The sequence below is a fragment of the Corvus hawaiiensis genome, chromosome 7, assembly GCF_020740725.1.
Source record: "Corvus hawaiiensis isolate bCorHaw1 chromosome 7, bCorHaw1.pri.cur, whole genome shotgun sequence".
Lineage (NCBI taxonomy): Eukaryota > Metazoa > Chordata > Aves > Passeriformes > Corvidae > Corvus > Corvus hawaiiensis.
In genome coordinates, this window is record NC_063219.1 from 31,460,958 (window position 1) to 31,479,131 (window position 18,174).

The following is an 18,174-nucleotide window of genomic DNA, read 5'->3' on the forward strand; positions in this document are numbered from 1 at the left end:
CACTTACTCTTGCAGTTAATCATCATCAACTCTCAAAGAAAAGGACAAGAAGAATTAATTTTCTACAGATATTTTATTGAAGAACAGTTTTTTCTTCTGTTGCATGACATACCTTTTTTAAACAGTAAAATAAGGAAATTTTTGCTCCATAAATAACACAAGTTAGCCCTTATAGCTCAATCCAGCCAAAATGTGTGTAAAATAGTTAGTTCTATATTTACATTCTGTACCAAAATAGGAGACACATGTTCAAGGTCAGACACTTCTCTGAAAACAGTTGTTTTATCTCCAAGGTAAGCTTCACACTAAAAAGGCAACATTTGCACTTTGGAAGTCTGGTAGTATAAGATCACGCTATTCAGTGCACAAACAGCCCCAAATCCTGAAGAGCAGTACATACATGCAAGCAGGCACTCACGCATCCAGACAAGCAAAAACCAGGGGTTAATCTTGCAGGGAAAAGACCTTGAGCTGCTCAGCTGGCTGAAAGTCACTCCTTGGAAATGCAGGGAAGGAAGGACATACACCTCCCTCTCTACTGAATATCCTCAAGCAGAAAGACTTGCAGGACAGGAAGATTTAAAACCAGCTGGCCCTCATAAGGGATTGTGGATACGTCTGCTCTCAGACATCAGTCTCCCCAGTTTACTAGTGCTCAGCAGAAAGAATGAGCTGCGTTGGACTGACAGTCGATTATTGGGGGATATGATTCCCTTTCTGTAATTAACCTACATGGGGCCGTGACAGTCTCCCAAGACCTCAACTTACTTTAGGAGGAATGAATTGCTGCTTTTCAATGTGATTTTACTTGCTGCATTCTCCAGCCAGAAGTTATCCTTCCTCCTTATAATTGCAACACTAGAAAAATGTGTTCCTAAAGTATGACTTGCCTCAACTTCTAATTGAAATGATTTGAAGTACTGGGATCAAAAAAGACTGCAAGACTCATTTACTTCCCTAAGCAAACATGGAATGCTTTTAAAAAGTTAAGAAGTTAGAACTGTGGACACTATACACTGAAAATATTTCTGCTACAGATGAGCAAACTCATGCATCTCAGCACAACTTCCAGGGCTCCTGCTGCCCACGTTTCCTGGTGGAAACACAAAGGCTTAAATGGGCTGTAGTTCCAAGTTTTCACACTTAAGAGATGCAACAGGAGGGACTCACCATGTGTGGTCAGGACATCTAACACAGCAAACTTTGCGTTTATTTAAAAGAATTCTGAATTTTACGGCAGAAACTACACTTAAGGCTACATAACTGATCTGTTTAAGCTACAATTTTAGCTGTGTTCTATACTAAAAAATGGCTTATGCTTCCTACTGTAGTAATTTTACTCTTAAAAACCTGAGACATGACTTTACTTAATTCATGTTAAGATCTGGAAGTTCACAGCAGGCTAAAAGCTGAATGCAAAGACAAACAGAACTGAGGTAGTTAACGTTGCTCAAATATTCTGTATGACAGCTACCAATTCATTGCCACTTTAAGTTGACACATTCCTTGGCAGTTCCCACAAGGCTACAGCCACTTGCAGCTGCTAACCCACTGGTGGGATAGAAGATGTTGCATTTTTCCAACTAAAGTACCTTCCATGCCCGACCCCCCCAAAGTCATGTCCAGTTCTGCAGTTCACAGGCAGCTGAAGGGCTGCACAACAAAGAAATTACAACTGAAATCTCAGATTATTAAGGCAGTAGCAGTTTTACTTCACTGGATTCACTGATGCAGCTACTCAGCAGATACTGGTGAACCTGACCACAAGAGCTCCAACAGGCCGATTGATTTTTCCCTGTCAATACAAAGCACTATATCCCTGTTCTTTAATTAATGCACACAGTTCAGACATAGGTAAGCATCAACTTCCTAAGCCGTCTTTCAGTTAATTCTCAGGAAGAGAGATTAAAAGAAGAAAAGCCATCAAGATAAACAACCGTGTAGAAGATAAAAATATTCAATTAAATATGACAAATCTCACACTTAGACAGGAGACCAGCATATCAAATACTGAGCACAATAAATTAACACTAGTTAAAAAGTTTAACAGTTATAAAGTTAACCAGAAAGTTCAGACAGTGCAAACATTTCACAGTAAGAGAAAAATAACCAGTAATTTCTTTTCAAGTATCAAAAGCATTGCTGTTGAGTGATACCATTTCAAACTGTATTATTGCACAACAGACGAAAAATACAGTATCAACCTCTGGGACCTAAGATGTATTCTCAAACCTTTATGTTTTCCAGGTATCAGTTTAGATTGACTGTTTTGTGGATATATTAAAATAATTATCACTTATCAATCTGAGTGCTTCATAATTCAATTTGTACAATTTTAAAGCATTTGAGTCCTGACTTGTATTGCTTCTCAGAGAGACCGATTTAAGGCTAGCCTAGGCCTAATTCACAGCAAACTTAACCTGCAGTTAAGAAGGAGAACTGTGCAAGGTGCTCTCAACTGTGATGTCTTCAGACAGTTTAAGGTTGCACCTCACTTGCCTCAGCAGTGCCATAAGAGTTTCTTTAAATAAAAAAAAAAACCAACAAACAAGTCCAGTAGGCACAAAGAATCCCTTACAATCATGATGGAAGTCCTATTATTAAAGTATAATTTTAGGTATATAAGTTTTACTCCATCTCCCTACCTTCCATTTAGGAAAGAGATCCAGTCACTGACAATTCTAATATCACAGAACATTTAATAAGCAGAGTAACATCACCTTTCTCCCTATATCTGCATTTTTTAGTGCACTGGGCATGTCTGCTCCCATAAATTGAACAGTTTTCCAGCAGTGAAAATGGTTCTAAAAGGACAGACACTGGACTGAACCACAAAGAGTTTCTTTACCTCTGAACAGGATTATTTGTTACACATTATAGTCAGAAATGAATAAAAACATCCATGCAAGGGTCCTATGGAGCAGCTTGACAGATTTTACTTACTCCTTACCTTGACAGATTTTGCTCATTTCCTTCATCTTATATGTTTTGTCATCAAGTGATTAATTTGTAGCAAGGTGTGCCCTCATGCACCTCAAACCATTTGATTCTCAACTTATTACAAATACTCAAATAATCCATAGTATTTCCATGTCCAAGAAAGAGGAGAGGAAAAAAAAAGGCAAACAGATTAGACTTTCCTTACACATTCAATATAGTTTTTGGTCTAGAGACATCAGTATGATCCTGTAAGATTATAGCTGCCATTGCTACTGGTTTGCTCTTCAACAACAAGTGAGAACATCTGCAGTAATATTCATAACTAGTTTTGAAACAATAATGCCATTACTCATTATTTGAAAAACAAACCAACAAAATAAAATATAATCATAAATCCTATCCCAAATTTACAGTCTGTAAATTTGGGATAGTATCAGTACTGAAAGGCATTTGCTTAGCAAACTCTTGAGAATATTCAAACATGATGCATTAAATTTCACAGTAGAACTGGCACATGCTAAATGAAAATGGGATTTCTAGACAGTTGTCCTGGTTACCAGTCTGAAATTCCATTTTGTGCATGTAGGAAGATGTAATGAAACCCAAGAATTAGCTGCTTTACCTAGTATGAATTCTGAGGGGGCTCAAAGCTGCAGAATCCAGTTGTGGATGCAACTGTAAACCACTGGTCTATCCCATTACATTCTTTCCTCCCCCATAAATTGTAAGAATTGACAAAACAAATTACCAGCCTCTTCAGGCCTGGGTTATCAGCAGTGATGACAACTGATTTTTACATGGCTTTTGACTAAACCACTGAGGTATATTTCCAATTTGAGGATGCTTTGCTACCAATCACACAACAGACATAACAAAAAAACCCAGCCCTCAGTCCTATTACAGAAGAGTTCTCATTTCAAATCTTGACTGAGTTGCCAGGTAGTCTAATACAGTTGGCAAAGTGGATCTTGTTACTGCGTCAAAAAAACCATAGGTTGCAATTCAGGAAAATACTGGCACTTACTGAGATGACAAGGTAAATTTTCCTCCTCTCAAAACTCTGTCTGCTTTTGTCAGCACCTCCCTGACTACTGTGTGCAGCGATACTTGCCAGAGAAGATGAGGTTCAGCAGGTGAGCACTGCCTGCAGAGATAAAACCCCTGTGCTCCACAGCAAGGAGTGCAGAATGAGGGGTATCATCTCAGAACAACTTCTTGCCCCAAGCTCAAGTTTATGCGCAGAGAAACAATCCTGTTAGCAGGGGAACTAAGTTGGCCACCAGCAGCCAAAGGGTTACAACCAGGCTGGATGAGCAGGAGCACAAGTCTAAAATGAAAAAAAAAAAAAAAAAAATTATAAATGCTACGTTTAAAGACAAGATAAAATAACAAAGGGAACACTAAAAATCACCAAAGAGTTAAACTTCTTGACAAAACATTAACTGGTATTTAGTGAATTAGACTTTTTACCTACCTGAAAAAGAAAACTGAATCTGATTTTTCTGCGTTACAACATAAACATTATCAGTAAGAGGTTATACAAGTGAGAACTCACTTTCCACCAAGGTGACAATTTTTAAGATTATGATAATGATATGGCCTTCAAAACACAGGTCAGATTTCCTGCTAAGTTCCCAGGCCAAAGCCGGATTTCTGGGATGATTACCAGAAGGAGACATGAAACGAAGGAGTTATGTTTCAGACACATTTCTCCTGTGTTAGTCACTATTCTGCATGACTGCACAGCAAAAAGCAGGGTACCTTTGCTATTTTCCTTTACCTCCTAAACCTGGGATCTTAAAATAGCCATGGCCTTCCCTTCCTATTCCTGACAGTCAGAGCTGACACAAACCTTGGACGTTTTCAGATATTTAATACTGAAGTTTCACTTCAGCAAATAAGGCAACCTACCAATGGGTGCAGCTCTTGTTAAGTTAGAAGCTGGAGGATCTCGCTCTGGGGGACAGGAGTCACAGAAGTCTGAACAGGCTGGGCAAATCAGATTGCCAACGTGTATCCAGCCATTCATCTGAATGCTCACAGTCAGTACCTGGCCTGAGCGGCTGCACAAGTACGCAGTGTCCTTGACCCACACATGCAGCCCTTGTGGAGAACATGAAACCTTAAAATAAAAGAGTCAAGTCTGTATTATGATTTATCATAAGCACAGATTAACTGCAAGTATTTTAATGCAGTCTGAGCAACTACTAGATTCAGGAATGCTTTAAAGCACTGACTATACTCTTTTTGTGCAATCATGCAAATCATCAGCTGAGAATGAGTAAAACTTGGCTTCTGCTAATGACTACTTCTGTAGAGTTGTGCAGTTACTGAACATGACACCATTAGTGAGACAGTCCCAAAGAAAATGAGGATAATGGGAAATAAGTGACATGTGCACAGTGCTTCCCACCTCTGAAAAATCAGTGAGTAATTAACATTAAGCTTCAACAACAGAACATTCCCTGGAAGTATTCCTTAGCTGAGGATAAAGTGTCACAGGAGTAAGATGAAGAATGTCCCTAGTGAGACTGGCAGCCATCCCAGCAGTCACACACTTATCCAAATTACAGGCTTATGGTTGGAAGATAATTGTTTTCAAAGTATGTTATATGATCTACAGATTTAAAGCAGAGAAAATCATGTCCAGTGTGCAGGTGCAAAGTTCTCACAGTCACACCCTACATTTTAAGCCCAACTTTTGCTTTAGGGTTATTAAAAAAAAAACCACCAAAAACCCAGCACATACTCACTTGATAACATCCACTACCCCAGTCAGGGTAACTGAGTTTCCTCCTGCACTGTTCCATAACAAAAGCGGATTTCTGAATAAGACACACAGAGTTTGGTCCGTATTTCTCTGCACCATAGTTTTTGGTAGGATCTAAGGTAGAAGGAATATACTGAATTGCAGCTTAACTAGAGGAACAGAAAACCCACATCAAATTAAAAGGCTATCTAATCAATGTTCCCACGTGCAATTCCAAGTTTGCTTCTGGAATATTTCAGACCCTTAATTATTATCAATTTGGGAATTATACCGTCTTGAAAAAAATGTGGGAATAAACACAAGATTTAAAAAACAAAGAAGTCAGCTAACCACAAAAAAAAAACCCCAACAAATAAGCACTTTGCATCAGAATTATGTAGGTATGTTTGCTCCGAGGGAATGCCTGCTGTGATTGCTGGCTTGAGGGCAGAGTGTGTTTGTTTGGTTGGTTTTGGGACAACTGCACAGACAGGTAATATCCTATAGCATCCTGGAGCTCTGCAGTACTGAACATCCATGCATTACTAAGAGACAAACCCATGTTGTGATAACTGGAAAAGCTCCTGGCCTTCAACAAAAAACCTATAAAGGTGGAAAGTGGAATTATGTTTCAGAGACTCAATAAACAACCTCCCCATCCTTTGTCTTGTATTTGGATCATTTGGGGTAAGTATCTGTTAATTTCTTTTGCAATTCTTGCATTAGATATGTGAGTTTGCCTCAGGTGTACAGAGTAGTTGTGCTATGCTTCTCACCATAGCACCGTGTTTACACACCTGGTGGTGTGAAACTTCACTAGTGAAGAAACACTCATGCAATTAGTTTGAATATGCAATCTCTGCAATACCACCCTGAAGTCCTGAATACTGACCTGGCTGGTTTTCAATTATTCTACAGTCTGAACTGCGTTGAAATTCACCACTTAAATGCCAGCTGAATTCCTGACTGAAGGGACAATAGTCAGCAATTTCTACTGAGCCACCATAGTAAGGTAATTCTTCTGCTGGTACTCCATTAAGATTGTCAAAGTACTGCAAAACAAAACATAGTAGTGAAGCAGTTTGTGCAAAGGCAAATGTACAACTGTGTTTTAAATAGAACAAATCACTACAGCTGCAAGAACATCAGCTGTTACTACTCAGGAATGCTATTAACAGCACCTCACAATACCCACGAACCAGATGAGCCAGGAATATTTAAGAATACGCAAATAATGCAGAGGTTCACATCTGCATATATCACTCCCAGCTTCTGCTCCCGATTCCCCTTTGTAATAATTTCATTCTTTGGGATGTAAACAGAACAGATTTCTTAGTGTGCAGTGACACAGGGCAGCAGACTGGGGGAAAAAATACCTCAGACAAGACATTCTGAGGGATTTCTGTTACACGGCAACATTTCTATCTGGCATTTGGCCAGATCCAACATCATTTTCTTTTATTAAGATCACAAAGGGTTTTTACCACTCTTCAGACTCCTTGAAATAAACTAGGCAGACATTTTTCACAGTATCTACTGTCATATGCTAGTTCAGAAGAAAAAAAAACCCAAAACAAATATAATCATCAGGCTGCAAAGCTCAACAATGAAAACGCTTCAGTTACTTGTAAAGTAGGGTCCATTATACCTGATATTCCTGAGGTAACTGCTTTGGAAATTTCTGCAAGTTGCACACTGCTACTGCTCTTTGGTCCTGTCTGCAGGTTAACTGCAAAGGATTACTCCTCAAAGTGTCGCAGTATGGACTTATTAATTGCTTCCTCAAAAACAAAAAGCAAACAAAAAAAACCAGAATAAAAATCACATCAAATCAATTAAACTGTTTTACATAAGCAGCCTGTCAAGACTGTTCCCATTCTCCCCTACACTCAGTCAATCACACGAAGAAACACCGACCTCGTCTCTGGAGGCTAGTTTTTCTTATTTGTCTGGTTATGACCTTTCTGATTTAAAGAATATCAAGCCAGCAAACAAAGTTACAATGCACTCACCTATTTAGTTTTAATGATACTGCTTTGTAAACTTCAAAGAAAAAACCATACAAGCAAAACAGGCCCACTATGCAGCTGTGTCCTAGAAATGTATGAGGATTGTAAAGAACAAACAAGGTTGTAAGGAACAAACAAGGTAGGCTTGGTCTTGAAGATGGCTATCATCTCCTTCAGTTGCTTTAAGTACAGTCCAGTAATGCTAAATGACACAGGCTGCATTTCCAATTAAAAGGGACAAAGCAAGAAGGCAAACACTTTTAGAGTAAGTCCTACCCATCCTCTTTAAAGCACAGCTTTCTCATAGTGTAAATGCATTCTACACCCTAAGATGTTTGCCTCCATATTTATTGTATTGGGGGGGATGCAGGGCAGCCTTCCTTGTTCATCTCCATCTACCTCTACTTCTTGTTACTGAGTTACAATTGAAGGACAACTGTAAGCAAGCATCAGGGTTTCCTCTTTATTTTTTTTTAAAGACTGTATTCTTACTTTTGTCTCTTCTGGTCAATCCAGAATTTGCAGCTCTTCATTACAAAGTCACAGCCTTTATTGCGTCCCCAATCTAATTTCTCTGCCATGCTGTAATTAGCTTTATACCATCTGTAAAGGTATTTTGAAATGAGAATATAGTTACTTCAAAAATTACTGTTCTGATTAATAAAACAGCAGTTCAAAGAATTTCATATTATGCCTTAGGGTTTTCAAATTAAGAAAAGGGAAACGAGATCCCTTTCTGCCTATCAGAAAACATATTATGATTTCCCTATTTTTCAAGTCACAATGAACTAGAAGAAAATGTTGTGATCTGCAAAGGAACAATGCACACGAAGATGAAATTTTAGGCAATTTCTGCTTTCTATCTGCAAGAAGAGCTGAAAATAATAATCAATATGTACTGCATGCAACTGAAAGAAGACTTACCTTAAGACAAAAAGTAAACATATGCTACAAACAGCATTGCAATGCCTGGCTTTTAAAGGCTAGATTAAGAATGGGTTTTGAAACACATGAAGAAAAAACATATGAAGAAAAAATAACATACTAGGTATGACTCCTTGTCTAAAGTAATGCTAATTTATGATGACCATCTACTCTGCTGCAGAGGGTTAAGTACAAGTGCATCAACTTGAAATAAAATCAAGTACAATGAAAACCAAACACAAGTAAACCAAAACCCGCTCCCCCCACTCTTAATTCTTACCCTGTGTCTTCCATTAATGCTAAGGTGATCCTGGAAAAGACTCGATTCTGAGTGTGGGATCCAGTCATTGCTTCATTCTGAAAGTTATCAGGTATGATTGGTAAGCTGCTCAAAATCATTGTTGTAGGAAAATGCTTCTTGTGAAAAAGCATTTTATTTCTGGTCTCTTTTTACTGTTGACACTCAAATCCCATACTCTGTCATTAAAGGACTGTCCTGAAGCATTACCCTTCTTGTTTACCTCACTGCATAAAACAACCACTAGAAAAAGTACCTCTGCCAAAAATACCACACAGCACAAAGTTACAAATAAAAACTAGCTTAAATGTCAAGAGAGAAATAAGTGTTTCCTTAATCAGGCATGGTTCTAGAGGAGACATGGCAAAAGTTAAACCCAGGGCACATGAATAAAGACAAAGTCCTGGTAATGAATAGAATGATCAAGTATTTAAGAGGCAGAGGGCAACAAAACTCAAAGGAATACCCCCTTTGCCCCAAAAAGGGAGCAAACCCTCTCAAAAGGGTAAATGGCAGACAGGAGTAAGAGACATTTAGCTTTTCAGTAATCACCTGATTTCAAACTCATACTCTGAGACTTAGCAAGAAGGCTAAAAGACAGATGTATCTAGAAATTGAACATCTAAGTATTTAATTGGACTATTAAATTGGACATTTAAGTATTAAGTACTGTTTGTGATGTATCTCAGTGAGGTTTGGTACCCCTGTATTTTCAAGGCTCCAATAAGTACCACAATAAACCTAAAAATAAAGGCATGGGGAGCAGACATTCCCACATCCCCTTCCATTCCTACTATCAGCACAAACCTCCAACAACCTCTTCTCCCAGTGATTGAGCTCAGTACCCATGCCACCTTGATTTTCAAGCTCCATTCCCTCTAGAATTGGACAATTAAAATGTTTTCGGGCTTCTTCCTAAAAAGAAAACATTTCAACACAACTCTCAAAACACTGAGATGGATACCCACATGCAGTCCTAGTGCTCTAGAATTATCTATTAAAAGTATTTCAGTATTTCTTTTTCTATCATTTTGTTTTCTACTCAAAGGCTAAGTAAGCACCCCAACAGCAAGCCTATCACACTATCTATTCATCTCCTTGAAAGAAATGAGCAAAACCAGGGGTAATTAATCCATGTTTGCTCTATACACTCTGTTACATTCAAAACAAAAAGATTATTTGTGGCCAAATGTGATTAACACTATGACTTATTTCCAAATCCAATTTGTTACACATGAGCATATGTTCTGTTGGGGGCACAAAGAGAGAGTCTGAGGCATGGGAAGCAAGAAAGACTTCCAAAAATCCTTGAGGAATTTCTTTTTAAACATGACAAAATATTAATATTAAAGGAGCAGGAGGTGTCTTAAACCTGTAGGAAAACATCTAAAGAGTACGACTAAGGAACTTCTTCAACATCAGTTTTGCTTAACCTTGAATAATTTACTTTCCAGTCCCTTCATTGTCTCTTACTTTGTCAATTATTTATTTCATACTGTCTGTCACCCATTTTCCACTTTATTTCAGGTACACCCTCTCAGTTACACAGTGTTAATGGCATAGGCTTTGGATCAAACTTTCAGGGAAGAATATTCAATGTTAGGCTATTACTTCTTCAAGGATAAGAAATATTTATGACTTAAGAACATGATGGTAACCTGGGCATACAAAGCTTGAAAGGTAATGCACACGTACCACTACCCGAGGTGTCACCAGAAGATGAACAGCATGGCGCAGCATTTTACCACCACGTATGTCCCACAACCTCACTGCTTTATGAACGACTTTATTGCTCCACTGATACAAACCTAGGCTGCAAGGAGACGGTTTGGTTACAAATCTTTCCCACAGAGACACATTACTGTGCAAAGATCTATCTCCATAAGAAACAGAATCATAGATAATCTTTATACTCCCTCGTGCTTCCTAAAGTTAAAAATTTTATTATGCAGCATTTCTCCTTTTTAAGATATGTGTTTATTATACACACAACTCTGATTTAACAAGGCAGAGTAAGATTATTAAAAATACAATCTATAGACTCAAGACGTATTTTCTATAGTTACCAAAACTGTAAAAAATTAAATAAAAATCCTCAGTATTGCTATCATAAAAAACCAAAGCTCTCTACCCTTCCACCTCCTAAAAGAACATCTACAATACCAACTAAACAAAGAAAAAAGAATGCAAACTGCTCATTCTGTAAAAAATCAGAAAATTCACACAGCAGATTACACACAGTGTCAGTTCTGCATAACCATAAACTTTGAATGATACAAGTCTTAAAAATGAACTGCACTGATATTGGACAGCACAGGTAATTGTAATGCTTAACGTCAAGCCTTCTGATAAATGAAATCCTGTCTTAGTTTGTGGATATGTGGACAATACAAGTGCTCCATGGCAATGTAAAGAAAGATTAGAAAACCACCACACACCACTGTTTGAACATAACAAAGGAAAGTAATTCAAATAATGGAATGAAGTTGGGTTTTCAACAGGCAAGAATACGTCCTAAAAAAGCAACACAAAAACATCCTTCAGTGGGACTACCAAGAGGTCCAAAAAATATGTAATACCTTTCATTAAAAGGAGGAAGTCCATCTGCAAATCTTGGAGTCAAAGGTTTTCCATCATCATCACGATAAAATGCAAACAGTCCAGCAGAGAAACCCTTGAAGTTAAAAAACAAACACACAGAAACCTTTGGTAAGACATTCATATACACAGTCAAACACCATGAAAGAGTTCCCACACCCACCACTGTCACGCTGGAAGTACAACACTCCAAGGCAATTAGCACAAATTGAAGGAGGCAAAGCAAGAGCTTTCCTCCACCAAACATTCTTCTGTGGCAACAAGCTGGAGGCATGTGAGGAAGGAGGCACCAATCTCAAGGCAACATTTTATCAACCCTTACCAGTGCATGGATTATCTCGTGCTTCACTGTAGACAACATGCCAACAAATTCCTGAGCTTGTGTTGAAATCATGTTTGGACACAAGTTAGCATATCCTGCTATTGGCCTGGAAGACAGTTTCAAAATTAAATGGTTTTCAGTAAAATACTACAAAACTCAAATCATTATTCACTTGAAGCAGCACAAGATTCAAAGAAGATATAGACTAATGTAAAAATATGTCCTTCCTAATCATTTATAAATATCTGTTAACAATACAGTGACTAGTTTACTGGTGGGATGGGGTCAATCAATCTCTATATTCAGTATTCTGCACAGATGTCAGTGACAATAATGCAAGAGACCTCAATTTTAGGTAAGATCCTAGTGAGGTACAAAGTCTGTAACAGTGACTGCAACTGAAATGGAAACAAAAGCCATGTAAGTAGGAACTTGCACTCTAAGTTTGTGAAATCATGACATTCACCTCAACAGAAACAGGATCTTGAGGTAAAGTTTAGCATTAACAGCAGAGGATCAGCTTTGAGTCATGTGCCTCAACTTTGCTGAGTTAAGCACTATTTGATGGGTTTGTTGATTTTACATAAATGCAGTGCTTGTCTAAGTCAATAATGACTCCTGCTTTGTTATACAAAAAAGGCAAACCATCAAATTCCACACCTGAACAATTAAAAAACTTCAAAGTTTAATGAAAAAGAGATTTGCAACAGAGGGAATACTTGCCTGTCCATTTCAGCTTCCAGTTGGCAGTAGGCTGCATATGCAATGATATTTTCATGGCCACACCTTTCAGTAGTGAGAGCACTAACGTAGAGCAAAAAGTCAGCATCTCGAACCCCTTCCTGCTCAGGTGAGCCTGTGGGCCTGCGGTGCCAGTCATTGTCATTGTACACCCTGCATTGCTTTACAATGTTCAAATGGAACAATTAAAATACTTATGACCAAAATTTTGCATGACACAATTCAATTAGCTTGAATCCAAGAAGAAATCCTGCTGCAAGACAGCAGAAGAGAAGAAAATGCCCTGTGAAGAACAGTAAACAAAGCGAGAGCCAAGGAATAACTTTCAAATGACTAGCTCTTTTTATTTATCACACACAAGGAAGGTGGCAGCTTAAAACAAAACAAAACAAAAGCCTGCCAAGCTTCCCAGAATTAGCACCCTGTACTTCCTATAAATTAAAAAAAATATATTGTCTCACAAAACTAGTATACATAAGTAGCAATAGCATTTCTCATGTAATCTGCTATGTTTTTAATGATATAGTTGAAATTTCCAAGTTAAAGAAAAGAAAACCAGAAATCTACTGATCACATACTGTAGTTGAATCAAAAAGTCAGGCAAGAAAACAAGTCTGAAGCATTTCTTGCACCATGCTCCTGAGTCAGTGGATAACCTCTTCAAACATGGTCTTCAAAAATCAACTACCAACTCGTGAAAATCCAACTCATTGACCAAGGTGAATAACAAAGTGACTAGTGGCAACTTAGCAAGCTCCAAATCTCATCCTCTCTGTACAGGCCATTAAAACACAGGCTCAGAAGATAGTAACCAGTTTTATCTGAATTTTGATTCAACAACACAAACTACAGAAACTCACACTAATTTAAGTTGATCCATTCTTTCATTCAGACTTAGAGATCTCCAGCAAACAGGTTACTTATGCACAGTTACCAACATTCACTTTTTCATTAATTACCATAAATAGTAATATTTCAAAGATTAGGAAACACTTGGATAGCTGAGCTTACCTGGAGGTGTTTCTCAGGAACTATAACTGGCCCACACCTTGTATAGTCTGCACAGGCTTTTTGGCAATATCTGTGAGGGTCAGCTTTCCTCCTTAAATATTGGTTTGTCACACATTGCCTTCAATGAAACATGGGACAGTCAACACTTTTATTATTAAAAGAGAACTATAGAATAGTCTTACAGCACTATATTGGTACTTAATATAACTTGCACAGTGAAAATTGTTAATTACCCTGCCAGGGAAGACATAATGCTTCCAGTTGTTAGTGGAGTATCCACAGGTTCAAAGAGAGATTAGGAAAAGGTTCATAAATGAGGGTACACATAAAAGAGAACTGGCAGCATGTATAGCTTTGAACATCTTTGCTATAACAAATGCAGGTTTTCATACATGAAATCCCTAATTGTGCTTGGTCTTTGCATATTAAGTGCTTTAATTAATTAATTCTGAGTTAAATATTTTTAAATTGAATGTTAAAATTAACCCATCAGCCCAGGTACAAAAATCAAGTTCCATTATCAGTGTTTTCAATTGTTCAAAGTAGTTTATTAAGAGAGTTGCACCCTTCCCAGTTAAAAATTCCCCAGTTAAAAATCCCAACTTACGCTCCCCTTTCAAACTTCAAACCACCTGTACACCATAAGAGTTATCTTTCCTGTGTTTACTGTAGACTTTTACAAGTGTTTTAAGATGTGTTGGATGTATTTTAAAACTTTTTTTAGGTGTTTTTACTTGCACTTTGGTTCCAAGGCTAACTCCAAAAAAAACCCCAGTTCTAACAGCCAGCAGCTATTTTTAGCCCCATAACCCTTACCCTGGAGGCAAGCTCCGTGGCAACCTGAATTTTAATGACGGCATTTTAGCACCCTTATCTCAACTAATACCACCCCTCTGACAACGATGAACCATTGGTGGACGGAGATGATCAGTCAAAGGGAAAGCACCGATCACTTTAAAATGAAGGGGCAGGCTGTGGGCGGGCCGTGGGCAGGCTCTGGGCGGACTGGGGCGGAGCAAAGGCACTATAAAATAACGAGACAGCGAAGCGCCCTATCTCGCTCTCTGCAGGCTAGCGGGGTGGGTGCCAGTGGTGGGCATTAAAAGCCTTACTCCTATTAAGGAGCCTTTAATAATTTTTTTTCCTGACTTTTGGACCAGCTAAAAGTCAGCCCAGCACTGCAAGTCCTTTTCTCTACCTGAGGTCCAGTGCTGTCTAAGCCAGATCTCAAATCCCTGTGCTCCTGGAGCATACCATCTACCGAGCCATAGGATCCCAAATTTTTATATTTTTCTAATTTCTGTAATTTTTCAATTTTTCTGTTTTCAATAAATTATTTTAATTTTTTTTTTAACTAAGAGTTGTCTCATTTCTCACAACTATTAGAAGAGAACTATAGAATAGTCTTACAGCACTATATTGGTACTTAATATAACTTGCACAGTGAAAATTGTTGAGTACCCTGCCAGGGAAGACATAATGCTTCCAGTTGTTAGTGGAGCATCCACAGGTTCAAAGAGAGATTAGGAAAAGGTTCATAAATGAGGGAACACATAAAAGAGAACTGGCAGCATGTATAGCTTTGAACATCTTTGCTATAACAAATGCAGGTGTTGCTTGGGGAAGGTTGGCAGATTCGTAAAAAAGCATCTGCCACCCCCACTGGATCAGATGGGTCACCGATCAGATTCAGCAGGGCACTTCTTACTCTTACTCTAATATTCTTTTAAAGGCTATGCAGCACAACATTAAATATCAAACATAGCAAGTGATTTTCAGCACACTTTCACATACCTGCTCAGCAATATAGCACCTACAGATTTGCGCACTTGAAACGTCTTCTCCAAATAAGATATAGCTTGTGGGAAGAGTTTGTTCTGAAAAGAACAGAAATCAGAGTCACCCAGCAGCAGTGCAGACACAACTCACCCCAAAGGCATTAACTACCAAGTTACATGAAACTTGCTAGATATTGTGGTATAGCAGAATAGGGGAAAGCCTGGCTCTCTAAGAAGTTCAATTATTATCAACATATTTACAAGACATTTTGTTTCAGTATTCCCATATTTTGTTGTTGGAATGACAAAATGGGAAGGAAATCAGTACTAATCAGAATGTACAGCTTCAAAGAGGCTTTTAACAACTATATACACATTTCTCACTGGTATCTTCGCACGTTGGGAAATAGCAAACACCTGTCGAACAACATGCAGCAGAACTCTGGAATCATTTGTAGTGGAGGTATAATCTATACACAAAGCTTTGGTTTTCTGGACTAGAGGAATATTAAATTGCTGGCATTCAAGGTTTTAGTTAAACTAGCCTTAGACTTCATCCATGTAGTAAATTATATACAAACAAAAAGGGAAAGGAAACATAACGTACCTTTATAAGCTGTCTTTTCTCAGGCAGCAAACTATATTTAAAAACAAAACATACGAGCTTTAGTTAATAAGGTTTCCGTTCTCAGCCATGGAGGAAAAAAAATTTGCCATAACATTATACTCACTCCTCAACGCTTCTGTCATATACAGTCTTTATTCTTAGCTGTTGATCCACGTTTCTCTTCGAGACGTGATTTTCCTTGAGAGGAACTTGATAGACAACCTGGCAGGGAGAGGCATGAGGCGCTGGATGAGGCAGCTCGCCCGGACAGACACAGCACCCCACGGCCCCGGGCCCTCGGCTCCCTCTCGCCACAGCAGCACCGCTCGGTGCCAGCCACTTCCAGCCCTTCCCTCACCGGCAATGGGACGCTCTGCGCCCCCTGCCGTCATTAGCGCCCACAGACGAGGCGGCGGGGCCAGACCCGGCACAGCCCGGCCCGGGAAAGCCGAGAAGGGACGGGAAAGCCGAGAAGGGACGGATCCAAGAGCGGGAACGGCCAACGGGGGAGCCTCTGCTCCCCAACACCCCTCGGAGCCACCTGAAGACCCCCGGCCGCCCCACCTGGTCGCTGCTGGGTACGCGGTGGTCACAGGAGGAAGAGGCAGAAGCTGAGGGAGGCAGCGGCAGGACCAGCAGGAGCCCAGCGGTGAAGGCGGCGAGCGGCGGGCGCCAGCATCGGGTGAACCGGGCGCGCCCGCCGCCCGGCTCGGCGGCCATTTTGGAGTGCCCCTCCGCCGCGTCGCCATGGAGTCAGCCCCGGGGGAGTGGCCTCCGCCAATGGGCGGGCAGAGAGGGCGGGGCGGGAGCGGCGGGCGCTTCTGATTGGGCGTGGAGCCGCGAGGGGCGGGGTCAGGGGCTGAGGGGGAGGGAGCGGCGGCGGCGGGTGCGAGCGGTGCGGCCCAGAGGCGGAGGGGCACGGCGGGGGGAAAGAGCGGCCGGATAACCGAGGCCGAGCGCTGACCCAGCACCGCCAAGGCCACCATTAAAGCATCTCCCCAAGCGCTACCTCTACGCGGTTTTTGAACGCTTCCACCGCCTCCCTGGGCAGCTCACTCCAATGCTCGACCACCCTTTCTGTGAAGGAGTTTTTCCTAATGTGCAACCTAAACCCTGGAGGCCATTTCCTCTTATCCTATCGCTTATAACCTGGGAGAAGAGCCCGACCCTAGGCTGGCTACAACCTCCTGTCAGGGAGTTGTAGAGAGCTCCCCCCAGCTCCCTCAGCTGCTCCTCATCAGACTCGTGCTCCAGACCCTTTCCCAGCTCTGTTCCCTTCTCTGGACATGCTCCAGCACCTCAATGTCTTCGTCATGATGGGCCCAAAATTAAACACAGAGTTTGAGGTGCTTCACAGTGCCCAACACAGGGAACGGTCACTGCCCTGGTCCTGTGGCCACGCTATTGCTGGTACAAGCCAGGAGGATGTCATTAGCCTTCTTGGCCACCTGGGCACACACTGGCTCATATACAGCCATCTGTCAAACAGCACCCCCAACTCCTTTTGAGCCTGGGATTTCATTTTTCGTACACAACACGGCCTTCTTCCAGCTTCTCAGTCCACAAACACAGTACAACAGGGTATCCCCAAGTTTCCAGTAGGGAAACAACTAGAGAAACTTTTACCACCACCACCACTGATAAAAGGTATCTGGGTTTTTGTAGTCTTTCATCTTGCAGCTCCTCCTGCTTTCCAAGGTGTTCAGGTATAAAGAGGGCCACACAAATAGAAAGCACTGTGTCCTGGCTCACCCAGCTGCTTGGTGACAGCAAGCGGAGAAGCTGGTGGATAGCTGGTGCTTTCAGCTAAACCTAGTTACTCTGGCTGCTGAAGTGTCTCCATGACACAGAAAAGCACCTAAAAAGCAGAGAAAGGAGAAAAGCATCCTCACCTTTACAAAGGGAGCAAAATCTATTAAAGCAGGAGTGGATAAACTCTGCTTTAAATGGGATTTTATGCAGGACATTCATCTGAAGTGCTGCATGGGCACTTGCTGTGAAAACCAGAAATTTTTTACATTGCAATCTACAGATGCTGTAAACCCTTTTCTTCTTTGCAGGCAATGAGAACATCATGGTGAAGTTTTAAGACATTGTGGCAGCTGGTTGCAGCACGGGTCTTTTTTCGACCAAGGCAAAATAATTTCACCTGGAATTTGTACGCACAAATCATGTCACTCAGACAATACAAGAAAAC

The 18,174-nt window shown here is 40.3% G+C and overlaps 1 protein-coding gene across 1 annotated transcript; it reads right to left on the reverse strand.

Moving 5' to 3' along the window:
- Nucleotides 1-54: 54 nt before the first annotated feature.
- Nucleotides 55-16,716, reverse strand: LMLN (leishmanolysin like peptidase). The gene is made up of 17 exons (XM_048309110.1): nucleotides 16,542-16,716; nucleotides 16,102-16,199; nucleotides 15,978-16,008; nucleotides 15,387-15,469; nucleotides 13,593-13,710; nucleotides 12,564-12,742; nucleotides 11,841-11,946; nucleotides 11,500-11,594; nucleotides 10,616-10,733; nucleotides 9,728-9,835; nucleotides 8,903-8,979; nucleotides 8,191-8,301; nucleotides 7,338-7,470; nucleotides 6,582-6,741; nucleotides 5,694-5,824; nucleotides 4,852-5,062; nucleotides 55-4,267 (listed from the first exon to the last, which is right to left on the reverse strand). The coding sequence occupies exons 1-17, from the start codon at nucleotides 16,695-16,697 to the stop codon at nucleotides 4,173-4,175; spliced, it is 2,010 nt and encodes a 669-aa protein (XP_048165067.1). The 5' UTR covers nucleotides 16,698-16,716; the 3' UTR covers nucleotides 55-4,172.
- Between the last annotated feature and the right edge of the window lie 1,458 nt (nucleotides 16,717-18,174).

Bases quoted from the DNA above. Each gene is read 5' to 3' on its own strand.
- LMLN (XM_048309110.1), bottom strand. From the start codon at position 16,697: ATGGCCGCCGAGCCGGGCGGCGGGCGCGCCCGGTTCACCCGATGCTGG. The intron at 12,743-13,592 runs GTAAGCTCAGCT...AACATTGTAAAG, and splicing joins TTCCTGAGAAACACCTCCAG to CAATGCAGGGTGTACAATGA. The intron at 5,825-6,581 runs GTCAGTATTCAG...CTTCTACCTTAG, and splicing joins AATAATTGAAAACCAGCCAG to ATCCTACCAAAAACTATGGT.